This window comes from Vidua macroura, chromosome 15, assembly GCF_024509145.1.
Source record: "Vidua macroura isolate BioBank_ID:100142 chromosome 15, ASM2450914v1, whole genome shotgun sequence".
Classification (NCBI taxonomy): Eukaryota; Metazoa; Chordata; class Aves; order Passeriformes; family Viduidae; genus Vidua; species Vidua macroura.
In genome coordinates, this window is record NC_071585.1 from 10,148,709 (window position 1) to 10,169,680 (window position 20,972).

At 41.1% G+C, this 20,972-nt stretch overlaps 1 protein-coding gene across 6 annotated transcripts; it reads left to right on the forward strand.

Annotated features, from left to right (window-relative positions):
* The first annotated feature begins 6,882 nt into the window (after positions 1-6,882).
* LOC128814961 (F-box/LRR-repeat protein 21-like) lies at positions 6,883-20,208 on the forward strand. 6 transcript variants are annotated; one of them, XM_053991310.1, is made up of 9 exons: positions 6,883-7,012; positions 10,273-10,368; positions 11,760-11,900; positions 12,384-12,442; positions 13,143-13,242; positions 14,379-14,828; positions 15,542-15,664; positions 16,151-16,322; positions 17,446-20,208. In XM_053991310.1, exons 6-9 carry the CDS (start codon positions 14,457-14,459, stop codon positions 18,087-18,089), a joined length of 1,311 nt encoding a protein of 436 aa, XP_053847285.1. In that variant the 5' UTR covers positions 6,883-7,012; positions 10,273-10,368; positions 11,760-11,900; positions 12,384-12,442; positions 13,143-13,242; positions 14,379-14,456; the 3' UTR covers positions 18,090-20,208. The 6 variants fall into 6 exon arrangements, with proteins under 6 accessions (XP_053847285.1, XP_053847286.1, XP_053847284.1 ...); XM_053991311.1 differs by lacking the exon at positions 13,143-13,242; XM_053991309.1 differs by lacking the exon at positions 12,384-12,442.
* The last annotated feature ends 764 nt before the right edge of the window (positions 20,209-20,972 follow it).

Sequence of the window (20,972 nt, forward strand, 5' to 3'; positions counted from 1 at the left end):
CCAGGAGCTGGACTGAAGCAGCGGCAAGGTTCAAAGAAAAGTTCCCATAATGTGCTCACTTTATTAGGGAGATTTAACATGTGCTTTTTTTTTGAGGAACCTGCAAATACAGTAGCAGAATTACTGGGCAATTGCTTGGTTGGGAACATCAGTGTAGGAAGATGTGGACACCAAGTTCTGAGGACATTATTTGTCAGGTTAGAAAGCTCTGGATTTATAAATTAATTTATTTTAGAAATATGAACCTTGGGCAGATTGAATAACAATCCATGATGTTGCCACTGGCACCTAGTAGAAATTGGAAATTAATTAGTATTTAAGTCTTCTCCTTTAGCAAATGCATTTAACAATCAAATAATATTCATGTACATTAAATACCATAAATTCTGGAAAAGATCCCAAGTATTGTCAAGTTTTGGCTAGCAAATGACTCTCTGAAGAGGTGAAGAGCAGATAGTTCAAATAAAGGGCTGCTCAAACTTTTTGGTGAGAATAATCCCTGCTAGTCAGGCTCTGATGGAGGAAGAATGTTCTGCTCCATCCTCATACCATTAGTACTGTTTTTGAGATTTACAGAACAGCACAGTGGGAACAGAGATAAGCCACAACCCATGAGCATTTATCTATGAGTGTAAATATATACCCATGAGCATAAAAAAAGCTATTTCTGGGCCATTCTAAGGCTGTTTTCTACTGCCATGCCTGCCAGGGTTATTGTTCCTTATTTCTATGAGTGGTTTCCCTTCTTTGGTAACTAAAAGGCACGAATATATAAATAAACGTAGATGTGTATATACACACATTTACACCCCTGGCACACATGCATATCCTAGTATCTCTTTATCAGTCTGCAGAGTCCTCCAAGTTCTAATATAAAAATAAATCCCACAGACTGATATGCGAGTTCCCTCTTGTGACCAAGTGATGTTATAGCAACACCTGAAAGTACACACAGAATGTGTTTAAGAGAACACATTAAGAGAGAAAAGAAACAATACAAACTGCAGAGAATCTGCCAGTTTTGCATTTTTTTTTTTGTTCATTAGCCGTTGTTCTAACATTAAAAAGAAATTAAAAAAAAAAACACCATCTGTGCATAGTACAGAAAAGAATGAACAGGAATATGCCTGCAAAGAAGGCTGTCAGTAAAATGAATTAAAACACAAGATGAGGTTGCTAAAGCTAAAATTATTATTTTATCTATGCATGAATCCCAGGCCTCACAGATAAAATCCAAATAAGGTGGAGGAAAATGGTTGATATCCCTTCTATAGCCTTTATTGTTGTTAGAATTTCCCTTCCTGGCACAGGAATGGCAACACACCCACTTCCTCCTCCTGCCAACTGGGTGAACAGATTCTCTCAAATCTGTGAAAGAAGCCCAGAACTTGGCAAAGGCAGAAAAAGAAGATAAGGACATAAAGAGAGCATAAATGATTGCAATATAGGATTGGAGAGTAACTTGCACAGTTGTTGAATCCCTTCCTCTGATCTGAAGCATGGTCTTGTATGTCTACACCATCCTCACCCAAAATTTTCTTACCTGCTCTGAGATTTCCCAAGAGGGCTCTGGAGGCTTCATAAGCAGCTTTGTCAAGCTATAACTCAGCTATAAAACTACGAAGTTTTTTTCTGGTAATAAAGCTCAAAATGTTTGCCTCTACATCAGGTGCTGACTTATCAAGTATTTCTTTTATCAGCTATTTTTCTGATCAAATCAAATCTTCAGCTGCCTGCTATGGACACCCTTACCTCTCTAAGGCCTGTGTTTTCTCAGTGTCAAGGGCATATATTTCTTAAAGAGGGTAATCAGAACCAAAAGTATTAAAGATGGCATCTTAAAGACAATTTGTCGGGTGCTCAACTCAAACATATTTATCAGAACCTCAGTGGATAGGGCCGTTCCAGAGGATTTCATTACTCAGGTCAGACACTGTGATCTCTATACCAGCACCAATAAACAGAAGCTGAATTATCTGGCAGGTTATTTTTAACTCTGCTTAGATAGTATTGAGTCAGAGGATCAAATAACCTATGCTCTACAGATTAGTGGGCAGTTACCCATTGAAAGTGTCACAGCATTAAGACATTAATAACCTAATAGGCACTAACAGCCCTGAGCAGCACAGGCCTCACCCCCAGCCTTGCCCCAGGGCCCCAAGTGCCCATTTAAGCTCAGCCCTGGCCTGTCAATCCCTCCCTGAGCAAAGCAGGAGCTCGTGCTGGAGCCACTGCCACCCCTGAGGCTGGCCAGGAATCCTGACCTGCCTTGACTGTGGACGTGCCACACCCCCAGGGACCTGCTCCATGATGTGGCTGACCCTGGCTGTCACCTGTGCACCTGCCTTGCTCAGCTGGGTGGTGACCCCTGCCCAGCTGGCTGCCAGACCCCTGGCTCCCAGCCAGCCCTTGTCATACTGGAACCTTCTTCAAAAAGTTAATGATTGAAAAACTGTGGGTTTTTTTTTTTTGTGTTTTTTTTTTTTTTTTTTGCTAGATAAGAGATTATATATCTATATATTTAAATTAAAGAATAAAACACATTGGCCCAATGAGGTTTGAACAGCAGGCCTACAGTACACCACAGGAATACAGCAGTTTCTCCACACAGTTTATTTTCAGACAAATTATAAATTATTAATACACCTTTGTGATGGCTCTTTCCACAGAAAAGACAAATAACACCTCTATCAAGAATTTTCTGATCTTGTTTTGCAGTTTGATGGGAACTGTTAACTGTACCTATTAACAATTTTGTCTAAAATGTATGTCTAACGTAAATAAATATCTAGGAACTGTAATGTAACATCTTATAAAATGACAGAATTAAACAATGGGATTGGATTGCAACACACCTAGAGTTACTCCCTTCAGTGATTCATGCTTATTTCTGGAGAGACAATGTTAGACTGCCGTTGCATTTCTAAAAGCGCATCTCATAAAGATTTGCTCATATAAACCCATGTTTTACCTCATAATTATAAAGGAAGCCTTTTGCAAAGAGGCATATAGATAAGCCATTGTCCTCCTAATTGTATTTCAGGTTCAGTGTGTACACTAGAGACTTTTACAAAATAACTTGGGTGATTGCTATTCCCAAGACAGGCTGTTTCTTGCTGCCTGCCTGTGCAGCAGCTGGTGTCTAGCGGAGCAGCTCACGAGCCTCCAGCAAACACGACATACTAACCCACTTTCTGGGTCTCATTCACTGCTCCAGTCTGCAGTGTTAGGTTTAAACTGTTAAAGCTGCAGAGTTTGATCACAAAGTTTAAGTATTTGGCTTTTAAATTAAGAATTATAATTAAACTTTTAAAAGGAATGGCTACAACATAGGAATTATTTGGCTTAGCGCACTGATACAAATGCAACTGCTTTCAGAGCCAAGCTAAGACTGACCCTGAATACCCTTCAGCATGGAAATGATGGGGCCTGTGTGAAACTCCAGCTGTAGCCCAGCACCAGCCTTCTCTGTGATCTTCCAAGAGCTGAAGACAGCACTCAACCAAGACTTGTGTCCTTTGGTTATATGGATTTGTCAGAATCATGATCACAATGAAAATGAAGTGGAGCTTGCATTAAAATGTTTGAGTTCTGCAATGAAGTTCAGCTATACCAAAGTATGGGTGTCAAAAAAGCTGGTGGGGAGTTCTTTTTGAGATTTTTCTGTATGAACTGGCTTTGTACAGCACAATGTACTTCCTGTATGGCTTCCTGCCTGATTTTACAATAAACATCCTAATTTCCTTAATATTTTTTCTGAACTATCTCCTCTCACTTTTGCAGCCTGTCTGTTAAAAACTAGTTAAGAAATGGCCAGTAATTTCTAGACTTTTCACACAGTCCTTGTAAAGCTTTCAAGTTCATGGCATACTGATTCTGAATTGACACATGTTCATTCTTTGGTCTCAGGGAAATTTTGATTTCCTGAATGCTTTTTATACTAATTAACTCATGGCTTTATTCAAACTATTTTTCTTGATTACTACTTCAAAGCCCAGTGATAAAAAATTTGAGTATCATTCTTGATCAAAGTGCAGAAAGAGTATGCACTATGAAACCTGTGTGAATTACTATGCAAAACATTCCCGTAATCACCATAAACACGAGAAGCGTATCTTTCTGTAAATCTGGTTTGAGGAGAGACAACCACAGGAGGAGGGCTAAGCTTGACTGTGAGTGGCTTTGACGTGGGCAGTAAGGGCTTAGGAAAGCAGGGCCTGTATCCAGTGCACCTGCCTGCGTCAGGGCCAGGCTGGACGGGGCTCTGAGCAACCGGCGCTAGGGGCAGGTGTCCCTGCCCATGGCACGGGGTTGGAGCAGCCTGACTTTTAAGGTCTTGTCCAACCCAAACCATTCTGTGGTTCTATGATCCCAGTGATGCAGCTTCCCTTCATCTTTGCATCCTGTGTATGACATGAAGGATTTGGAGACGCCAAGCTCTGGTGTCAGGCCCCTGGGGTATGAGTAGAAAACAGAATCTCCTGGGTGGGCCCATGTTTGTGCCTATTTCCTTCCAGTACCATCAAATCCATAGCTGATTTTTTTTTTTTAATTCATATATACCTGTAAGCATTGGAGCTATAAAATGCATAGAATTCTTCTATACTATTTTATACTTGTCCATTTTAATTTAGGTATAAAATGTGTTTCTGCTAGACCAGATCAAAACAGGAAACTCTTACAGAAAGCCCCAGAGATTAACCTATATGAATCTTTCTAAAGTACATTTGAACCTGTTTCTGCACAGCAGCCCAAAGGTTATTGGCAATGCACCAGAGAAACCCATGACTGGTGGATTTAGATAGTAGCTGCAAATCTGCACTAATCTCTGTTTACAATCTATCCTCTACTACTGTCTACAGAGAGTAACTACTAAGCTGAAGATGGTTTTCATAGCAGTATATACTGAAAAAATCAGTTTTAAATCATCTACTAGGGACAAAATACTTGAAAAATTTACCTAGAACCTTATCTTCTACTTCCTGTAAACTCTGAATAAAGCAGTCAAGAACCATATAGGTAAGAGTAATTTTGGTAGATTTTCTAAACTATAATGATTTTAAGAGTGTGGTGCATTTTGTCTCTGTTTGAGGAAAATGAAGATGATTTGAGGAATTGAGGAATTTGAAGATGTCGCAGTGACAAATATTCCTTTCAGTTTGTTTCATTAGCCTTTCAACATGCTTATTTTCTAGGTTTTTAGATGTGTGGGAATAAACTGTATTTTGAGGTCACACAAACTTTTAACTTTAACGTTAAACGTTACTTTTAACGTTAACTTTTACCAGCTTTGGTTTTATGTAGGGCAGATATAATCTACCATGGAAACACTGCACATATTTAGCATTACGTCTTAATAAAAGAATTATATAAAGGCTTATTATTGGTAAATAATTGTTGCATGCAAGAGCCAGGAAATCTGTGGCTGCAAGTGTTTTGCAGTTGGTAATAAAAGCTCCATTATTCAGATACAGCAAGATATAACTACAATAATAAAGCAGCACTGATTAGTGATGAACTCTTATGCAGTGTGTCTGCAGAGATCAAATCTGCAAGGTTTTTAAAAAATTATGCTTTAGATAACACATTAAAAGGCACACTTTGGGCATCTGCAGTTTGAACATGATGCAGTGCTCAACCCTCTCGCAGTGAGGTGCTTTGGAGAGGCCCCAGAGAGGACACACACAGCAAGCAGGGAAAGCTTTGCTGTTCAGAATAGGGCCCTTTCTGGCCAAAAGATTGCTAGAAAACCAGTAATAGCTGCTTGTACGCCATCCTTCTTTGAGTCTATGATTCTATGCCTAGCTCCCATGGGAAGGGCAGGGGATGGCTCTGCCTGGAGGGAACAGCCCCTGGGGATAAAGGAACTCAAGGGGGACCTTCTTGTTCTCTACAAGTCCCTGACAGGAGGGTGCAGCCAGGTGGGAGTCAGTGACCAGGTAACCAGCAATAGGACAAGAGGACATGGTCTGAAGCTGGACCAGGGGCATTAGGAAGAATTTCTTCCCAAAAACATGTCATCAGATATTGGAATGGGCTGCCCAGGGAGGTGGTGGAATCGCCATTCCTGGAGGTGTTAAAGGAAAAGCTAGACGTGACACTCAGTGCTGAACCGAAAATCACAATAGGAAAAGCCAGTGTCCAGGAAGGAGACAGAAGAGCCCTGCAACTTTATTCCAATAAAGAGAGAGAGTCCACTGGGGCACATGCCCGTGGGGTCTTGTTTCTAGAGCATTCGGAGGGCACAGTCTCCTTTTATCCTAAACTCCTGGCCACACGTTGTCCTCTTCCTTTCCCCATCAGCTGAGGCAGTAGGAAGGCACAGCCTTCCCCAGCCGCCTACCCCATATTGCATTTTCCCCCTTGAAGCTGTAATTTAACCCCGAAGTTCAGGAACTCAGGCTTGTACATTTGTCTGTTTCAGGAGTCAAACTGTCTGGGTTCTGTAACAAACCTACGGCTTGAAGCGGGTAGAAACATTAAGACCTATTTCGAAGACGCTGACACCCATACCCTGAGCCATGGAACGGCTCGGGAAGACATGAGCACACATCCCTCCTATCAGTGCCGCGGTCCGTTTGACAAGTTGCTGTTCGGTCACAGGTCGGACTCCATGATCACACAAGTCTTTTCCAACGCAAATGATTGTGTGAGTCTGAGATGGAGGCCTAGTGAGGGGGAACCAACCGCCTCCTGCCCCGCGGGCGAGGGCCAGGAGCGGAGCGCGTCCCCGCGGGGCTGTCGGTGCCTGTCGGCCGCTGCCGGCCCCAGGCGCGCCCCTCGGCCCCCCCATTTTACCCGCGGGCCGAGGGCGGCCGGCGCGAAATGGCGCCGCCGTCACGTGCCCGCCGCCCGCCGCCTCGCCCGGCGCCTGCGCTGGGGCGGCGGGGCCGCGGCTCCGCCCTCGGCGTGTCCCGGGCGCTGCGGGCTGAGCGCGGTGCTGGCCCTGCTCTGCCCCTGCTCGGCGCCTCGGCCCGGCCTCACGCTGCGAGGGAGCCGCGCACCGGCGGCGGTGAGCGGCGGGGCGGCCGCGGGGACCGGCCCTTGCGCGGCGGCCGGGGGACGGGGGGAGGACGGGGCAGGCCGCGGGGGCGGCCCGGGTTGCGGAGACAGACGGACGGACTGACAGACCGACAGGCGCACTCCGCGCCTGGAGACTTAAATTCTCCCCGAGCGCCGAACCTCGTGAGGGGCTCGGTGTGCGGTACCCTGGGTTTGTGCCATCCCGGGAGCTCTCACCGAGCTGCGGGAGCGCGCTGCCGGCGAGCTGATTTTCCCATGTAAAGAGCTTCAGTGGATTGTTCAAGCCCGGTAGGAAGGTTTCAAGAAAGCCTATGGAAGTAACAATTGTTTTTCGTTCCTGCCGTGGGCGTGTAGGTGAACCCTCAAGAGAGCTTTTCTGAAGAGCTGTGCAGCTTCAGACGTGTCATTGAGTAAAACGAGGGGTCTTGGGCGTTGGGCAAGGGTGGGTTGCTTCCTTCTAAAAATAACGCATCAGTCGAAATCCAGTATCTAAATTTCACCACCGAAACGGTACTAAAAGGGGCAATGTATTTGTATTTCTTCAGTTAAAATTAATGCAAACATTAAGATGTTAAGCTGAATGTGGTTATTTTTAGAATTTTGAGGGTTTGTCATAAACACAAAAATGCGGTAAATCCCTTGAGTTAGAGGCTCAGTTTTGACAAAAATAAGGACTGATTAAAAAAACTAAATAATCCTCTTCAGAAGCAAAAACGCCACCTATTAAAAGTCTGATATGCCCTAGATGAAGAAGAAGCTTAATCTCTGAGCTCATCATCCTGAAGGACTAGATCTTCTGAGAATTAGGCTTAAAATGTGTTTTTTCCCTATGTTTTGCACCATACTCGGTGGTTGAATTTGTGGTGGCAGCATTTTTCCAGGGCTGCCTGCCCTGTGCTGGTCCTGTTCCCCAGAAGGGCTCTGAATTCCGAGTTCCTTGGTGAGGGGGTGGCCTCGGGTGCTGTCACTGAACTGCGATTTCTTTAAAGACACTGTGATTAATGGGCCCAGTATTTCAGCCGTGTAAGGCAGGTCCGTAAACATTAATTTCCAGGTGTTAGAAAGTCAAAGCTTATTTATAAAGATGCCTGCTTTATGCCAGAATATTTCCAAGCTTGGTTATTTGGAGGGTTTTTATTTTTAAGGAACTCAGTTTTTGCTGCATTTATGTTTGGTTGCTAGGTTTCTACTAGAAACCTGATTTTATGGTGTTTTATTAATTCCTGTTGAGTCCCGGTATTAAGAACTGGAAGGGAAATCTAGAAATCAGAGGAAGTAGTTTCTTTGCGGCTTGGATCTGTGATATGTTTGGTTACAGTAATAAAACATTTTTTTGAACTGATGTTGTAGCCTGGGAAAGTAGTGAACAAGCTACTGAAGGCTTGTTTAACAGAGCCACTGCTAACCACTTTTCAAATCCCCCACCAAGCTCCCATGCCATGGGAGAGGTTTTAATGTCTTAATTTTAGCTTAATTTAACCAGCTCTGTTGGCAAGATAAGTTGCAGAAACAGTTAATTAACTTGTTTTTTTCTGAATCCTGTTGGCTTTAGTGCATTTGAGGTACTTTGAGTAGGATAAGGTGCAGCTGTCAAAGTACTGGATCACAGGTACAGCTGTATGGGGGCCGTGCACCGATTTTTGATACTTTGCTTATACAAATGAGGATATGAATAGATTTGGTGAACCTCAGCAGTTATCAAAGGGTTTCATTTCAATGACTCTGTTGCTGCTGTTTATCTTTGATAATCATTTGGATAACTACCTTAGATAACAATTTACTGTTGTTTGCATAACAACAGTATTTGATTGCATCTCTGATAACTGTAATATTTTATTATATACATTTCTGCTTACATAAGCAAACATTTACATTGCTTTGGATGGTTCTTTTGGCCTTAGACAGTCAGATGTACATTAGATGTACACCTGATCACGTTTCTATTGTTAACAGCCACTTCCAGTAACTTTTTTTTTTTAATGTATTATCTAAAATCTATTATCTGCTAGTTCTTACCTGCAGTGTAAAAGTATGAACTTCCTTCTCTTCTGAGGGGGTCTTGGGACAGGTCTGTTCAAGAGAAGCTCTCTTCCTCAGGGGTGCTCTTGGTTATTTGGCTGTTACAGGTAACCAGTCCCATCTCTGTGAAATTCAGAAGCCTGCTGAGCATTGTAGGTAGTCTTTATTGACTACCTATATTTGATACAATTATTACTATAAAAGGATATTACTGTCCTTTCCTTGATTTTCAGATGTCAGTTTACTCTTAGTAATTACTTTTGCCTGTGGCCACATGAGGAATGTTGGGAAGAACACTGAAATCCTGAGTTCAGAGCAGGTGGAAGGGTACTCATCCCCCACCCCCAAGATGGGATATGTAAAAGCAATGTGAACCTTATCACAACAAAGATTTCAGGGTTTTGTTGTGTTTTTATAAAATACTTTTCTTTGTGATGTTCCTGGGGGTAAAGCTTTGAATGATTACATGTGATGGAAAACTCTGAAACACAAACTTACCTGTAATGTCATATTAAAAGAAAATAATGGGGAGGGAGGCAAGAGACTTTTAATCTGAACCCCTTGGTGCAGTGATCCATGGTCCCAGGTGGCCCGGGGCTGTCACCTGGATCCTGGGAGCTCATAAACAGGGAGGTGGCTGTGGCTGGGTGCTTTGTTGTTGTCGGGAGCAGCTCCTGCCGTGTGACTGCAGCCAGGCCTGGGCAGGTGCTGGCGAGGGCTGTGCACGTTTGTGCTGGGAGCTGAGCCCTGTGGCCTCTGTGTGTTCATCACACCCTTCCCCAGGCCATTGGACAGCCTTGCCACAGAAGGGAAGAAGGCAGGAAAAAACATTTGGGTGGGTTTTCTCCTCTGTTTTTCATGACTCTTAGATTACTTTAGTAGCTACAGTGTTGTTTACCAAGATTCACTAGTAGTGATAATGATAATGCAAATACTGAATAACTTGCTGTTTACATTGTACTGTTGACCAAGAAATGTAAATGCAGTTGCAACATTTGTTTCCCATCGCTTTTATACTTAATCTGACCTCATGTTTCTTTCCATGATAATATTTGTGTTGTGGGATAAGCTACCTTGTGTTAAGATGATCCCCTCAAGCTCCTTTACAAAAGTAAGAAAATTCAGAAATTGATGTCAATGTATTTCCCCATCATTTTTGCATTGGATGTAATATGAAATCATTTTTTTTCCAAAACTAATGCAGGTTTTTGTGGCATTTTATCTGGACAGGAGGGGAAAGCAGACAGATGCATGTGAGTGCCCCATGGCTGCAGCTGCCTCAGTTCACTCATTTATTGCCTATTGTAACTTGGAAGCATTCTTTAGGTAAGAAAGTTGCTTCAAAATATGTGGCTTATAAACTTAATACACTTCTCTGTTGAATCTTTAAATTGCATCTTAGTGTTTTGTGCTCTCAGTTGTAATGTTATTTAAGCATGCTGTTCATATGTGGCATTATAAACCTTTTATTTGTTAGACACTGACAGTACTTATGAAAATGAATTCTATGTGCTGTACAGACTCTGCTCACTTCACAGGAGAGAGAACGTGATATTTGTAGACTCTGCAATACAAGGCCACCATAAATGACAGATTTCTTCAGGTGCCACCCACAGAGTTACTGATTAATATCAGCTTTCTCTTTATAGACAAGCATGACTACTCAGCTCTAAATTTTCTGATGTGTGAGCTGAGCAGCAGCATTATTTGCACGGATTGCAGTACTTGAGTTTGATTTTGTGTGGAAGATGGGGGCTACTTCTCATGTATTCATAAATAATGTATACTACACCTTTGTTAAGCTTGGAATCTGGAAAGCTGATATTAACTGGGTAGTTTTTCTAAAGATGGTGATATGACCTGGGAGAATCTAAAGTCTTGTCCCATTTTTAAAGAAGAATAGAGAAGTTCAGTATTGGAAGGTTCCTAAAGATGATATTACTGGTTGGACACAATACCTGGTAAATACCTTCTGTTTCTAAAATCTGTCATGATTTAGTGAGGTGGATGTTGCTGTTCTTGTAGCTTTCCATTAAAGCATCTTCAGATAATGTGAAATTGGTAACTGGATACATGGGGGGTTTGGGTCTATTTTCTCATAGTGCACCAAAATACTCTGTCATACTAAGACACAGGATAGCTTTTCCATTAGTATGTGGGAGAATATTTGTACATTACTGATATACTTTCTTCCAGATACAGTTTATTAGCCACAATTGTTTGTTTACTGTCAAGATTATCATGGTGCAGTAAGCATAATTTTGGAGCAAAAGTGAGTAAAGTTGAAAGTCAAGCGTCTTTAAATGTCAAAGTATCAGAGGTCCTGTCTTTAAGTATAACTTTTGACTCACATGGTTTTGGTATAAAGTAGGCTGAAAAAAAACAAAACATTTGTTACCAAGGTTTTTAGTTTTCTTTGGGTAATACTCGAGAATTCAGAGGTGTATCTGTGTTGCAAGAGTGCTTATGTGACTAAAACTGTAGATAATGCAAAAGCTATTTTTTACCAACACCTTCCCCTTAGTTCAATGGTATTTTTCAGATAATGTTTGGTAAAAACAAATGTGCTTGTTACATTCTGTTGCTCTGCTTCCACATCTGCCCTCAGAGCAGTGGGTTCTGTTTGTCTCAGTCGTGGTTCCAGAATTGATGTTAGTCCTTTCTATGGGTTTCCCAGACACTGCAGAACAGTTTTTCTCTGGTTGGTGGCTTCACAGGTCGGTTCATCTTCTGGGACCCATCCCTGCCTTCTGGTTAAGGAATCCATGCACACATACAGGATGACTCAACAGTGGGATGGATGTTCAGATACCAGAAAGGTGCTGGTAACTTGACAGGAACCTCCACATTCTTTGGAGGTAGGGTTGTGTGTGTGTGTGTGTAACCTCTCATTTGGATGCTGCCTGGGTTATATCACCTGGGACTGTCACTTTGCCAACTTCAGTTGTGCTTTAAAATATATACTGCTCATAAGGATTCAGAATGAAATAAGGATTCTTATTTTTGCAGTAAATACTGGGGCTTCATGTTTGTTAAAAATGTTACAATGCGTTACCAATGGAACCTTTTTCTGGCTCTGCATCCCACACTGAATAATAGGAATTCATTTTGTTAGATAGAAAGGACTGTAGTGTGGAATACTAAACATAGAAATTCTGGAGACAGCAGTTTCTAAAGGCTGTAGCAACAAGAACAAGTTCTGGCCAAATTCCAGCAGGCAGAGCATAGCTGCTGTGTATATCAGCAGTACCTTGCTGCATCTCTTCCTACATGTGGAGTGCTGCTTCTGGTCTGTAGCTTGACCTGTGGTTTAGGGAAATGCCCTTTCTGGTTATTCTCAGATGTCAGAGCTTCCTTGTGAGAGCCAAATAAGCACCCATGAAGTCCAAGTAAGTTTCAAGTAAGATAGGAGAAATTTCCATTTTTATCAGAAACCTATCTTTAACCAAGATGTTGCAGATCTGCATGAGGGTAGCAATAGCAAGGAGAAGCTTCTCAAACAATAGCATGTGTTCAATTTCATTTTTTGTTCTGGACTTTTGTTTTAGTAAACAGCCAAGTCTGTAATTCTTTTCAAGCAGGGAGGAAGAAAAACAAGCAACAGGTATATTTTACTCAAAAGGCATTTAGCCTTTGCTAAATTTAGCAAGGCTGTGATCAACTCTAAGAGAGAGTTTTGTAATGGTTGTTTACTACATCCACACTTAATGGTTTGGAACACCCATTTGTTGTGGGACTTAAGGTAATCTAAAGTCATAAAACATGGTTGTGTAGATGATAACTTGATGGTCTAAGAGCAAAATGTTTATTCATGCTGAGCTTGCATCTTCATTACAGTAGTAACACTGTTAGTGTAAGTCATGTGTCTACTCAGGGAAGAAAAACTATTATTTAATATAATTTAAAGAGAGTTGCTGGCTTATCTGTCTGCATATATTACTGATTCCAATCACTAATGGAAATTTAAATAGACTGGATGAGTATGTATAACTCCTAAAATAAATTCCTTGGTGATTGAGATAATTTGTCAGGAAATCAAGCAGTAGTGAAGCTGGTGATATGAAAAGCCCTTAATAAACTGGCTACATTTTTCTTTCCAGCTTCTCAAAGAGCACACATGCTTTCTTTTCTTAAAAATGGAGTTCATCAGACACTCATGAACCAAACAGATCAGGTTTTATAGGCTGGGGAAAATGCCAGGTAAATTTTTGTTAGCATAGTATGTATTTTGGCAGCTGTTTTTGTAATACATGGATTTGTGGTGTTTTTGTTTTCTTTTCCTTTCCCCCTCCACTCCATAATGAAGATACTATGGAAATTTTTCAGTCCAGAAAAAGCAAGCTGTGGGGGTTGCCATGGAAGTTTGTTCAGTAAAAATAGATATATGCTCTGTTCTTTCTTGAGAAATGCATAGTTGGTTTGAAAATACTCACTTCACACGGGCTGGGAAGAGAGAAGGTCTGGTTAGTGAGACAGTTGAGAAGGGGCTTCAACTTCTACTAGAATGAAGTGGCAAAGCCAGTTGTTGAAAATTGACTGAACAATAGAATTCAGTCTAGAATGGACTTGGTTAGGTTGCACTGCTTCAGCCTGTAAAAGCAGAGCTTTTTTCTTACACTGCTCTTCTGAGCTCTGGCTCGTGAGGCAGACATCCCTTGCTGAAGTAGATCCATGTAGTTTGCTGATTTCCAAGGTCACAGTCCTTTTCCTGCTGAAAAACAGCATGTGAACTCAGTTACTTTGCCCTGCTTTGATAAGTGGCCTCTGAAGTTTTTTACTGTTAGTTGTACAGACACTTTCGTCTCTTTGGCATTATTTAGAAAAAAAACAAACTGAGGAAGGTGGGCAAAACTTTTCAATCTGACTCTTGTGAACATGTCTGTTCCAGTTTTATCTGTGTTTCAAAAAGGAGTTTATAAATTAGGTTTTTTAGTTGATAAACCTTTTTTAGAGATCATGAGTAAATTCCATAGTTTGTCTACTGAATTTAAATTTAAACAATCCATTTTTCATTTCTAAGTTAAATTGCTGTTAAATACTTCTTAATCCCTACAAAATGCTTTATGTACTATGAAATACTACTACATGAAACTGTAGTAGTAATAATTTACATTTGGTAAATTAACAAGTCCAAGTTCTCCAGATTCAATCCAGGTTGTACAAAATAAAAGATACTGAGGGAGAAGGTCCTTGACAACATCTGTGCACTGGATATTGACATATGGATGTGCTTCTTTTCAAAATAGCATGCTGTGTTTAATTTTTTTTTAACTTATTGCTTACTGTGTTTCCACTGGCCTTTCTCCCTTCCTCCCTGATCTTCTGTGTTTTTCTAGACACCTGTTGTATGTGAGACCTTTCAGGAACCTGTGCAGTTTGAATACATTGGATTGTTACATCCTGAAACTTTCACCATGAAGAGAGCTGGGCAGAAGGTGGTGGCTGGAACTGAAGCTCCTGGAACATCACAGCCAAGCAAAAAACAAAAAACTAGTTTATATGGCTCAGGGTTTGGGGAATCTGACCCGTGCACCTCGATGGACTGGGGCAGCCTTCCACACCACGTGATTCTGCGTGTTTTTCAGTTCCTGACTTTAGTGGATCGAGCCAGGGCATCTTCTGTTTGTCGAAGGTGGAATGAAGTTTTTCATATCCCAGATCTCTGGAGGAGATTTGAATTTGAACTTAGCCAGCCAGCCACTTCTTACTTAAAGTCTACACATCCGGATCTCATTCAGCAGATTATCAAGAGGCACGCTGACCATCTGCAGTACGTCAGCTTCAAGGTGAGCTGTGGATGAGCTGTGGGTCAGTGTCACGTCACTGAGCACGAGGGATGCAGCTGTTCTGTGTCAGCTGCCTTAAGGGTTGTACCTGGCAAGTCTTATGTTTAAAAATGCAACTACTGCAGCATTTTATTTCCCCATGTGCAGACAGTTTCATCCAATTTTCTACACTCTAACCTTTGCAGAGTAAAGAAAATAGTGAATGTTGTGCAAAACAGAGGTGGAAGGTGAGGCAAAATAAGAGATTTGTTCAAAGTTACTCTTCAGGCTTACGAATTTTGAATCAGTTCATTATTTAAGATGCGAATGTGTTGTCCATGTAGATAAAATGGATTAGTTTACCGGAGCAAGGACTTCGTCAAGTCTTTTTTGGGCTCTAAAAATAGGCATTTAAAAAAAATACATACATAGCACTGTGTATTGTAGCACCAGTACTGTTACAGTATTGCAGTAACATGAGGTTATTTGAAGACAAGACTTAGATTTAAGGTTTGTGTTAATTACCCAGCAGTCACACTCAGGAAAATTTTGTAATAGTAGCTTCCCTGAACTCTTTCTGGTCTTGAAATTTTCAGTCAATGTTGCACTTTGTTCCTGTGATGATTGCAATCAGGAGCTGAGTAGATGTGGAACCTGCAGTCTTGGGTATCCATGGTGCTGTTTTCTAAATAATACTGCAGAATGACTTTACTATTTTTAAATTGCTTTTATAGGTTGATAGTAGTACTGAGTCAGCAGAAGCAGCCTGTGACATCCTTTCTCAGTTGGTGAACTGTTCTATCAAGACACTGGGTTTGATCTCTACAGCAAAACCAAGCTTTATGAATGTCTCTAAGGTAAAGTTCTACAAACTGTAACTACCATGTTTTAATTCACTCTTAAACCACTTTAGCTTTCTTAATGTTCTGTTCTTAAGTTGATGGCAATTTTTCTGAAACAGTCTCTGGTTACTTTGAAGTAACAGAAGAATTACTTTCTGGAAAATAAAGGCCATTTTTTTTTCTGCAGAGAAACTTCAGATACTTCAGGCTCGTCACTGTGTCCAGTTATCCCCATAGTTATCAATGTATTGCAGTGAAATGATAAATCAGAGTATATAAATAATGAGTGTAAGGTTAATTTTGTCACATGCAGCAGCATGTTTTTAAACAGAGACCCCCCCTCTGTTTATGTTGAAATAATCCTTTGTTACATGAAAAAGGGGATCCATGGGAAGTGTTTATTTTTGTACTTTTTGCCCGTGCAGAATGTGAGGTCAAAGCACTGAAGTTTTGCTCATCTTTTCATAAGAACTTTTCCCCTCTTTCAATTTCTCTAAATAGGCTCATTTTGCATCAGCACTGACAGTAGTTTTTGTGAACTCCAAGTCATTATCATCAATCAAGATAGATGACACACCCCTAGATGATCCTTCCTTGAAGGTTCTTGTTGCTAACAACAGTGATACTCTAAAACTACTGAAAATGAGCAGCTGTCCTCATGTTTCACCTGCTGGTGAGTACTGGATGTATGTGAAAAAGGGAGTTGTAAAGTCTCAGTATCATCATTGACTTAGTCTTGAGTTTGAACAGTTGGAAGGTGAAGAAGGTGGTGGTTGTTACTTAATGTGTTGGGTTGATGAAGGTGGGGGTGCTACTCACTTGACTGCATCTTCTGGAATCCTGGGGATATTTTTTCATTTTCTCCAGCTGCTTTGCTACCTCTGATGATAGGTCTTGAGGCCTTCAAAATTAGTGCAAGCCTTTCACACATGCTCAAAGGACATGATGTTCATTGCTTTACTATGTGAGGGTAACCAAGTGGGTGCTCCTTAATGTGTGCAGATTTGTAAACTTAACTAACTAGTGTTCTGTGGGAACACCACAGAACCCCTGATCCATGAATCAGCTACTGCTTGGTGGGATAAAGGAGATTATAACAGTTGTCAGTAGTTGTTTTCCAAGGTGCTGCGAGTGTGTACAAATTTCAGAAACCTGTGGTGTTAGACTCTGTTTCCAGCTTCCAGAGTGCCCTCGTGTGTCCAGATCTGGGACTGGTGACTTCCTCATTGGTTGGTGAAGGACTCACTCCTATCAAAATACGCCCTTGCTGAAAGTTCAGAGGGCTTCAGGGTCCCTTCTCACCTTCCTTTCTCCTGAAACCTTACTGCTAGGGAAAGGGAGTCTAGGTCTGGTCTATTCCTGTACTCTTGAGTCCACAAAAAATGACTTAATCTATGTACTTTGTATTCCAGCAGATTAGGAAGAGTAAACATTATTTAGGTCTTAATTCACAGAAGGTTGTAGCTGTTAAACTGTTGAAATAGTTGGAAGTTGAAGGAATGAGTATTAGGGAAGGGACTGGTGGCAACTTCAGCTGAAACTAACGTAATTTCAGTTGGTTCTTCAAAGCTGAGGAAATTCTGCATAGGGAGGAGCAATGAGGAGATATGCAGATCCAAGATGAATGTGACTTGTGTCTTTTACTGTGAAGTGTTAATGGCCAAAACTCTTTGGGGATACCTAGAACTTGGGTATTTCATGGGATTTGGATATAAGCATGAAAACTCAAGCCAACTTTACAAGAGATCAGCTATGCTTATATTTGCTTGTCATGAGTAAATTTTTTTGTTCCTCAGGCATTCTTTGTGTGGCTGATCAGTGTCATGGACTTAAGGAGCTGGCTTTGAACTACTACATACTAAGTGATGAACTGCTGCTGGCTCTTTCAAGTGAAAAACACGTTGATCTCGAACACCTTCGCATTGACGTCGTGAGTGAAAATCCCGGACAAGTTCAATTTCACACCATTAAAAAGCAAAGCTGGGATGCTCTTGTTAAACACTCCCCCAAAGTCAACATTGTGATGTATTTCTTCTTGTATGAAGATGAATTTGATGCGTTCTTCAGAGAGGAAACACCTGTTACACACCTGTACTTTGGTCGTGCAGTGAGCAAGGCAATGCTGGGTCGCATTGGCATGAACTGCCCCAGGCTGATCGAGCTGGTCGTGTGCGCCAATGGACTTCAACCTTTGGATGATGAACTGATCCAGATTGCTGAGCGCTGTAAGAACCTAACAGCCATGGGGCTGGGGGAGTGTGAAGTCACCTGCAGAGGTTTTATTGAATTTGTAAAGATGTGTGGGGGCAGGCTTACTCAGCTTTCCATAATGGAGGAGGTGCTGATTCCAGATAATGATTACAGCTTAGATCGGCTTCATCTGGAAGTCTCCAAACACCTTGGAAGAATGTGGTTTCCTGATATGATGCCAACGTGGTAAATTCTCTGAGTGGATAAAATGGTGGAATCGGGGTGTCGCTTTCTATGCAAATAAAAAATTTAAAAATCAAGTGTGAAAAATTTCTTCCAGATTTGAGTTTTTCTTCCTTGAGAAAACCTCTATTAGACTAACAGCAAAACACTCTAAAATATTAATTATATATTGAAATAGAAAATAGATTTAAGTGTACTTAACAGTTCTGAAAGTATGTCTGTGGTTTACAGGTGCTTCAAACTTCAGTGAATCTGGGCTTCTCTGAGCTTCAGTTTAAGCATTCCATTTACTTTAAAGTGGGTTTGGGTTTTGGGGTTTTTTTTTTGTGTCTTTGTTTACTCTTTCTGATCTAGTCAGAAGAGAAACTATTTTCCTTTAGGAAATCTATCTGTGGAAAGCTGGATAGAATTTTGAGTACAGTATTACTTGTCATGATGTTTTATATAGCTATTTTTTAAAATAATTCATGTTTTAATTGTAAAAGCTTGTATATTAAAATAAACGATCCTGGGTTAATCAGATATAATCTAGCTTAAATTCATGGCAGTATAATAAAATGTTAATAAGCCTATGCTTACAAAAAAATTTCCAGCTTTAAATTGCACTTTAAGTAATTTTGTCAGATTACAAAACTAAGGAATGCATTGTACAGTATGTTGGTTTTGTCTTATGTGTTAAAAGGATGAGAGAGATTTTGTTAAAATTACTAATTATAAGTTTGGTTCTAGATTGCTGGAGTGAGTAATAAAGCACTTTGGAAACTGTCAGGACAGTAAGGAATAGCTTTGGATTTGGACTCAAGTCTTTGTAATCAAAGACTAATGTCTGAATGCTGTTCATGCTTTCCTTGCTAAGAAATAAGAAGGATTTTATAAATGTAGGTAGGAAGAAGGGAAGATCAAATGCAATACAATTGACTTTGATCCATTTCTATTTGGAATCAAGAATTTATAGCACTTAAAATTGTGGACTAAATGGACTGTAGTAATCTCACCTGTTTCTTCCAGAGCTTTGTGTAAGCCCTGATTTCTAGAGAAAGACTTGCTGAAGGTAATCCTGAAATATTTAATTCAGGACTGTTTAATACTTGTTGCTCTTAATTGTTTTTTGAGACAGATTGTATTATATTTATTTTCTTAAAAGGGGAAAGGCATGGTGAGTTGATGTAAATTAGAGTATGTATTTTTGTGTTAACATTTTGCACACTGTAAACTTAAATACATTGTATATAAATTTTTGCTGTAATGATTTTGGTACCACTCTTGTTGCATCTTCCTATTGATAATGCAAAGTCTACAAAAAATTGCTGGTGGTGGTTGTCACTGTCGTGGCTTAACCCTGGCTGTCAGCTGAGCCCCTCACAGCCAGAGGGATAGGGGAGAGAATCAGAAGGTGAAAGAGAGAAAACTCATGGCTGGATAGAAAGAGTTTAATAGTCACACAGGCAGGCATCCCCCAAAAAGGGAATCCATTCACCACTTCCATCAGCCATGTCCAGGAAAGCAGGGCTCTGTCACCCATAAACACCCGATTCCTCCACCTTCCCCCAGCTTTATATGCTGAGCCTGATGTCATACAGTATGGAATGTCCCTTGGGTCAGCTGGCCTCGGCTGTCCTGTCTGTGTCACCTCCCGGCTGTGCACCCTCAGCCTCCTGCCTGCTGGGGCAGTACAAAGCAGAGCAGGGCTGTGCTCTGTGTAGGAGCTGCTCAGCTACAGCAAAAATATCCCCGTGTTACCAGTGATGTTTCCAGTACAAATCCACAGCTCCATTCTCGCTCCTGTGAAGCAGATTAACTACCCCAGCCAGAGCCAGTGCATTTGCAGCAGAGAATGAGTTTTTCCCCCACTTCCACAAAACAACAGCTAAAGGGTTAAACTACTCTTTTCTTGGACACACTGTCCCCAGCTGGATTCAAGGTTACACACACCTGAGTGAGTAATGCTTTATTGCCTGTTGCACAGTTAAGAAGCATCTGACTGGTTGCTAGAGGCTGTGAGCTGAGCACTTCCATAATCCAGGGGATTATAATTTAAACACAAAACTGAAATATTTCCAAACAGTATTTGGTTCAAGATGTGTGGCTTGCTTCAAATGGAAATGTAATAAAGTGGTTTAATCCATGCACTAGACTCATCCATCTGTTGCACTTTGTGCTCTTGGGGTTCTCTCCTGCTAGAAACAATGTATGTGACAAGCCTTGGGAGAAACTGGAGAATGGCAAAGTAGTCATTGTCATTTCACTTTTGTGCCTGAAACCTGACATGCAGACTGTAAAATGGAGTGTGGACAAAGCTTGTCAGTTGTTGGGAAGTCCTGGAGTCCTCCTTCTAGCCAACAGAACAGTGTTAGTGTATTTATAAACACTGGTGACAGAGATATAGTTCAGGGGGAAACTTAAAAGGCTGTTGAGTATTGTCCCTCTCTCAATCCCTGTCACAAAGCCACAAATCACAGAATTGCTGAGGTTGGAAAAGACCTTTAAGGTAATCAAATGTGGCTGTCGAATGTCAGCAAACTTCAGTTAAATAGGCCTGCATTGATGAATGTTGGGATTTTCGATGAGCTGATTTTTTAGAGTATTTCTTTTTCTCCCTGATCTGAACAAATGAGGCCAGCTGGTGCTTGGGGGAGAAGCTGACAGGAATGCACCTTCTCTGCCACAGGAGGGAGTGAGCACTTTGCATTTTAGCTGATTTTTCAGACTTTGAGAAAGCTTATAGCCAGTCATTGCTAATTTTCTGATTCTCTGGTAAATGCAAATTAAAAAAAAATCTTTTTCTCTTTTGTGAGTCCCTGTTGCCATCCAACAGATGCTGTTTGTGTAAGGCTCAAAGTATTGAATAGGTGATAGTATGAAGTGTTGTGCATGGGAAGAAAAACAACTT